Consider the following 6,634-nt stretch of genomic DNA (forward strand, 5'->3'; position numbering starts at 1 on the left):
GTCCAGAAACTTTTCCATCTTCTTTGGTGTCTTGTCGACGATGTTAAGTATATTTGATATGGAGAAGCCACCGTCAAGGGCCGTGTGGATCCTCGGCAGGACTAATCTCGCCCAGAGAAAAACTCCCTCAGCGTGGCGTGTAACTCGGTCGATCAATTCGCGGCAACTCTTGCCTTCAACGGACTGAAGCTTGACGAATCGCTTGTTCTTAACCAGGCTGCTCGTAACATGTTCCTCGATATCTTGGTATGTGAAGTCTTGGAGCTTGATCCGATGACTTTCGCCTGCCATGTCTGGGAAATGTTCTCGACTGGCCACACAGATCTTGACGTGTCCCTGTGAGACGTCGACCCACTCTTGAAGCAGAGTTGCTAGCTGCCCGAGGGCCATATCCTCGCTATCATTTTCGAATTCGTCGAGGCCGTCAATGAAGAAACAAAACTTAGGATGTCCGGGCCCTTGATGCTTGATGAGTCTCTGGAAGCCTTCCACAATGGCATCATTTCCGATGGGTACGTGGATCGTTGTATTCGAAAGCCAGCTGAGATGATGGCTTTCTGGGTCCCAATGTTCAGGGAAGGCTACTGCCGCAAGATGAGGGAAGCTCTTGATGATATCGTACACAAGACTCATCACAAGGCCTCTGGTGGTCTTTTGCAGCATTGACCCTGGCTTCCAGAAGAAGAAAGAGGCAAGACAAAGAGGCTTGTCGCCGGCCCAGTAGCTCAAGTGGCTCTTTGTGTCAGCGTTGTAGATAACGGACTTCATCAGCGTTGATTTTCCGGACCCAGGTTTGCCCTGAAAGTGGTAGAATCCGCTACCCTCGCGAAGCCAGCTGACGAATGTCGCGTGATACTTTTGACGAGTTCCCGGGCGATCTGTTGCAGACGAAGCGAAGACCCAGTCCAGAGTATATTTCGTTGCTGGCGCAATGGCATCAAGGCGAGAACCTCTCGTCGCGCCTCGCCGTCGCAGTCTCTCGAGAACCCCTTGCTGGTATATGTGCTCAAGGAGGCGAGGGAACTCCTGTTGTACAGCTTGGAAAGTCTCGTTCCTTCTTGTCAGTCCATGAGAGGCGGATGACATCAGAAGTATTTGCAACTGCTCCGTGATATGTTTCAGGTCCCTCGCATTTGAGTTCGAGTTGTCTTGTAACCTTGAAAGGCAGAGTAGAATTTGATTGACCTTGAAGCTAGATTCGAGACCGCTAATTAGCCTTTGGATTACTGGCGAGGCAAACTGACGGATGTACTTTGTACTCAGCTCTAAAAGCCCTGACAGCTTCTTTTTATGGGATTCCAGGGCGGCCAGCCGTGTCTGAATTTCCTTACGTAGACTAACGACGTTCCCCATGGCAAGGAAAGAGGACCAGAAACCTTTCTGGCCTCTGACCTGGCAGGGTTTCAGAGTTTCCAAAATTTCCAGGCTCGTCTTGTTGCAATCTTGGATGGCGCGTCGAATCTGCACGTCAATCTGTTGACTTTGATCAGGGCAGGTAGCATCGAACTCTTCCAATGCCGCGACAAGGTCATTGACACTTTTCTCCGCGTCGCTGTGTTCTCGGAGTCGGCCCTCTCCAGATTCATGCAGCTCTTTGCAAGCTTTGAGAGCGCGGATAGCTACGTCAAGAAGCTGCAGAACGTTGCAAACGAGTGACAAGGCTGCCAACGCCTCCATGATGCTGTTCGCGACGGAGCCACAGGGCCGCCAAGCTTGAATTGGGCACTGTCCTTGATGTATGACGATGGGGGAGACGGCAAAGTAACGAATCTGCTCATGGTGGAAGTGTTGGAAGAGAAAGAGGGTGAGAACGGTCTCGTGGAAGAGAAAGAGGGTGAGAACGGTCTCGATTTCAAGGGTGGGGACTGAGAAAACCACGCCCGATCCCTCACCAAGAGAACTGGGGGAACACAGCCGCTTGGCGAACCGTGTGAGGCAACCTGAGGTGCTAGGGAGGAGTGTCAGCAAGTGCGAGTTCGTGCAGCGACTGGAGCGGTCTCGTTGGCTGGACTGCCAGCCAGATCGTCAGGTGTGGCAGGAGAGTCTTAGAGCACATCGGAGTGACGACGGGCCTGGCTACGTCTTGACCAACCTGAGCTCGCAAAATATACGAGATGGCTGCGCGGGCTCAGGCTCGCACGCGACAAGCGTGAGTCTGGCTGGACATTCACCGACGTCTGAGAACGGTCTTGGCGCATGAGGAGGTGGGGTAACGATGCAGGTGTGCTTCCCGGTTGGCTGGAGACGACAGCTGAGGCGCCCGGCGCAGGTGTAGGGATTATACGGCGGCCTCTGAGGCAGCCAGTTACGTAGCTACCTAGGTAGGTAGTAGGTAGGTAGCTCAAGGTACCTTGAGGACTCCATATCGGGTTTTGATCGAGGTCTATACTTTCGTGCTGGAGGAAAGTGCCACGAGTAGCCGGGGTGCGAAAGGCGGAGTGCGAAATCAATTGGGTATTATGAGCCACATGGACAATCATGTGTGGCGACGAAGACGTATACACGGGGCGTTCTAGAGATGCCGACCTGAGGCAGGAACCAAGCTGGTCTGATTACCTTACGTACCTTACCTAAGGTACCTAGGTACCTCTCTATTCGTGAGCAGGCAGGTACCTTCTACTTGGTTTGGTAGGTGTGGCAGTACAAGGCTGACAGACAGCTAAACGCTACTGAGCGCCTTCCCAGCGGACCTCTGCATGCACCCAACACCCAACACCACCTGGCTTCTCTTCCGGCATCTCCAAGCAATGGGGCCTGTGTGACCCTTTGGCATTTACTGCCTCCATCCCACTCTCATCGCCCTACACAAAGGCCCTCAGTGAGAGAATCGGAAATCCAGCCTCTTCATGCCTTCATCCTTGGTGTTCAGCAGGTACTCCTCCTGCTGCTCCTTCGTCAGCGCGTTCCACCGGGCATCACGCGTCTTGTTCCGCCAGACGTAGAACGCCTTGACGCCATAGAACAGCACAATGTTGAAGCAGCAGATGCCGAGCAGGATCTTGTTGCCCCGGCGGTACAGCGGCTTGTCGTCCTCGCGGTAAATGTTGGACGCCACAATGTTGCCGCTCTGCACAAACATGTTGTACAGCGCCGCGCTGACGGCCCGCGTGCGCACCGAGTTGCTGTTCTTGGCGTTCCACCCGACGAGGATGGCGTGGCAGTACGGGTAGCTCAGCAGGCCCGTCAGCAGCGCGTAGCGCACCCATGGGCTCGCGTCGGCGCGCAGCGTCACGAGCGGCACGAGCCACGCAAAGATCCAAATGTTCGACGTCGACGACACCATGGCCCGCTCCCGCACCCGCTCCGACACCCACGACACGATGAGCAGGTTGACGGCGAAGAGGAACTGCGACGGCATCGCCAGCAGGTTCGCCTCGAAGACGGAGAAGCCGAGCTGCCGCAGGATGAACGAGAGGTACGTGTTGGGCGGCGACGGCGGGATGTACGTCGTCAGCCCGATGAGGTACAGCGGCCACTGCTCCCAGTCGCTGATGGCGAGCCAGAGCTTCTTGCCGCCCACCGCCTGCCGGTTGTTCATGTCGCCCTTGCTCGGGTCGTCGCGCAGCAGCCGGTTGACGAGGATGAGCTCCTCGCGCTCGCTGAACCAGCCCTTCTGACCGCGGAACCAGTTGGCCGTCTGGCAAGGCCCAGGTGGCATGAGGCCCCACGCGAAGATGCCGACGATGATGGTGAAGATGGCCTCGAGGAGGAAGCTGGGCAGTCTGTCAGTAGTTTGCCGGCACACGCCATCGTTGGAGAGTACGTACAGCCAGCGCCATCCAGCCCAACCATTGACGCCTCGCATCTGCAGGACACCAGCCGCCACCAGCGAGCCGACAATGTTCGACGTGCTGAGCGCTGTCCAGAACCACGCCAGCCTCACGGGAAGCTCATTCGACTTGTAAAAGTAGGTCAGGTACAATACGACATCCCTGCGAGGGTCAGCAACAATTCCAAAAGGACAGCGATAGGGCGACGCACGGAATGAACCCGCCCATCAGCAGCCCAAGCAGAGCCTTGATGGCGTAAAAGCCGGCGCGGTTGGTCAGGAACGCCTGTGAGCCGGCAACGATGGACCAAGACACGATCAGGAAGGGAATCCACCTGTCGGCACCGAGCTTCTTGCTGATCAGGCCGCTGGGCAGTTCGGCCGAGAGAAATGACACGAGGAAAATCTATGCCGCATTAGCCCTGTTCTGCTCGATCACTGACATCATGACACTGACAGTTTGGCCATAGTTGAAGTCGTTTGTGTCCATGCCCAGCTCGGGCAACTATACCACATATTAGCACGTGCATGCGCATCACGCTGTATTGTACGAACCATGTTGTCGGAAATGGCACGATTAATGTTCTTTCGGTGGAGATCGAGCGCCACGAACATGATCCATGCCCACAGCAAGATGCGCCAATCAATCTGCGTCTGTCAGCCATTGTCCCTACGGCAGATCATGCCGATCGGGCTGCAGCGATCTCACCTTCTTCACCAGCTTCCTCTCCTCTTCGGCAGTCCACTCCAGCGTGGGGTCGAAACGGTGTCGGTTCTCGTACCCCGCCTGCTCGTAGACCTTGCGCCAGTAGTCCGCAACCGAAGGGTCAGAGAAAACGTGGTCTTCGGTAGATCCGTAGTGGCCCTTCCTGGCGGGTCTGCTCTCCTCATCGGTGATGGAATCCGCAGGGCTGGAGCCCAGCTTGTCGTCCTGCGTCTCCTCCAGACGTCGCTTCTCCGTAGGGCTGTCCTGGAAGGGACCCCCAGCCGGAGAAATGCCAGCCATGGCAGTTCAGTAATCCGCGATCACGCCGTTGAGACTGGCCAAAAGGGGGGGGCAGCGGCAGTGCTTTCAAGCGTTGGCTAAGACAACGAATACGTAAGACAATGGTGCTGATTCGACGCCCAGATCGAGATGCTCAGATCAGGATCCGATGGGCGAGACATCTCCGCGGGCATGCGTGCGCCGCACGTGTTTTATACTCTGAGGCTCAACGACCACGAAGCCGATCCGCGGTCCTCGACGCCATGAATACCCAGCACGCAAGACCCCATGCGAGACGGCAATATCTTTGACATCGCTCGGGCTGCCATTGGCGAGAATGTGGTCTATCTATGGTGCCATACGCCGAAAAATGATGCCGGGACAATGACCTCGAGGTGATCGGCTTTGGGGAACGCATGGTAGACGGCGGGGGGGCATCCATCTGGGTTGTGTGCCGGTGCTGGAAGCCCTTTGGGCTCCAGATCTGCTGCAACAGCCTGCGACATGCGGAGAGATTGTCGGACCATCACCGACATGACGACTTGTTCAGACGAGTCATTACGAACTGGCACCATTCGATTGGGGAGGGAAGCCTCCAACAACACACACCGAGAGCAGAATTTCAGACCATTGGCAACGGACCGCTACCAGACGCACCCTGCAACACACCAGCACGCAAAGATTACCCAAAGAAGTCGCCAAGGACATCAACCCCATCACGACCACGGACAAGAACCAGAGGCTTGAGAATAATGGCCTGCGGGTGGCAATCGGAGAGGAGTCCCCGTAAACACGTCGCGGCATTGCGTGGGAGCAGATGGCGTGACCGCGACCATGGGATTGCGACACGCTTATCACGGCGCCAACTGCCAATTGAACCGGCCTCGCTGCAGGCGGCCCACCGTCCTGGGAACGTTGCGGCGGGGGCTGAATGACCGATCGGACGCAATGAAGTGCCAGGATAAGTGCTCTTCCATGCAGGGACGAGGCGAACATGTCGGGCCTCGGGCTTCGTCTGCTTTCAGGGAGCCGAGCGACTGGCCAGGTGTTGTGACGGCGTCACTGCGATTTCGAAGCGCCATCGCCTGTAGGATGGTAGGCCTAGACTTCTGAAGGGCGTTCACAAGGACGGCCAAATCGGTTGCCATGAAGCGTTTCCACCACCTTGGGACCTTGATGCGACTCCCTCGTGGCTTGATTTCTCACGAGCTGAACAGATGACGATCACTTTCTGCACTTTTCAAGGCACTTCGGTGTACAGTGGCACATTATTCGTTGCTAAGCTAAGGTATCACACAAACGACAACAAGCTCACGTCTCGTAGGGCGTCTCATACGGTCGCTCGGCCTGGGGCGTGATGCGCGCCAGATGCCTGCGGTCGCCGTCCTTCCAGTCCACGAGAGCAGAGTGCTGGGTCACACGGTTATCCCACACGACGACAGTGCCGGCCTCCCACTTGACGCGGGCCTGGATGTCGGCGCTCCACGCAATGTGCTCGTAGAGGAACTTGAGCAGCGCATCAGACTCCTCCTTCTTGAGGCCGACGATATCGCGGGTGACTGGAACTGTTAGCGCTCGTTTCTGCTAGAATCAGGACAGGAGAGTGCACGTACACTGCGGGTTGACGTAGATGGCCTTCTCGCCGGTCGCAGGGTGCGTCCTGACGATGGGGTGCTCGTTGGCGACGGGCTCCCTCCTCTTGATGCTGCCCTTGCGGACGGAGGCCTCGACCTGCTCGAACCCAGAGTGCACGGCCTTGAGCCCGTGCAGCCTCTCCCTGAACAGCGGGCTCAGCCGCCTGTAGGCCTCGACGCCGTCGGCGAAGAGCGTGTCGCCGCCGACGGCCGGCACGTCGAGGATGTAGAGGAAGGTGGTGCCGG

At 57.0% G+C, this 6,634-nt stretch overlaps 3 protein-coding genes across 3 annotated transcripts in view; all 3 read right to left on the reverse strand.

Annotated features, from left to right (window-relative positions):
• Positions 1–1,677, reverse strand: part of VDAG_07416 (uncharacterized protein) — a gene marked incomplete at both ends in the record, with an annotated part of 3,442 nt that extends 1,765 nt beyond the window's left edge. Inside the window, one exon of the mRNA XM_009656321.1 lies at positions 124–1,677. Coding sequence (XP_009654616.1) covers positions 124–1,677 — 1,554 coding nt within the window. The remainder of the gene's footprint in view (positions 1–123) is intronic.
• A 1,138-nt stretch (positions 1,678–2,815) lies between these two features.
• VDAG_07417 (allantoate permease) lies at positions 2,816–4,775 on the reverse strand (the record flags this gene model as incomplete). Its single annotated transcript, XM_009656322.1, has 4 exons — positions 2,816–3,932; positions 3,982–4,175; positions 4,227–4,274; positions 4,479–4,775. 4 exons carry the CDS (start codon positions 4,773–4,775, stop codon positions 2,816–2,818), a joined length of 1,656 nt encoding a protein of 551 aa, XP_009654617.1.
• Positions 4,776–6,065: 1,290 nt separating this feature from the next.
• VDAG_07418 (alpha-ketoglutarate-dependent sulfonate dioxygenase) overlaps positions 6,066–6,634 on the reverse strand; it is a gene marked incomplete at both ends in the record, with an annotated part of 1,320 nt that continues 751 nt past the window's right edge. Inside the window, 2 exons of the mRNA XM_009656323.1 lie at positions 6,066–6,313; positions 6,368–6,560. Of these exons, the coding sequence (XP_009654618.1) occupies positions 6,066–6,313; positions 6,368–6,560 (441 nt within the window). The remainder of the gene's footprint in view (positions 6,314–6,367; positions 6,561–6,634) is intronic.

The sequence above is a fragment of the Verticillium dahliae genome, genomic scaffold, assembly GCF_000150675.1.
Source record: "Verticillium dahliae VdLs.17 supercont1.16 genomic scaffold, whole genome shotgun sequence".
In the NCBI taxonomy this organism is placed as follows: Eukaryota; Fungi; Ascomycota; class Sordariomycetes; order Glomerellales; family Plectosphaerellaceae; genus Verticillium; species Verticillium dahliae.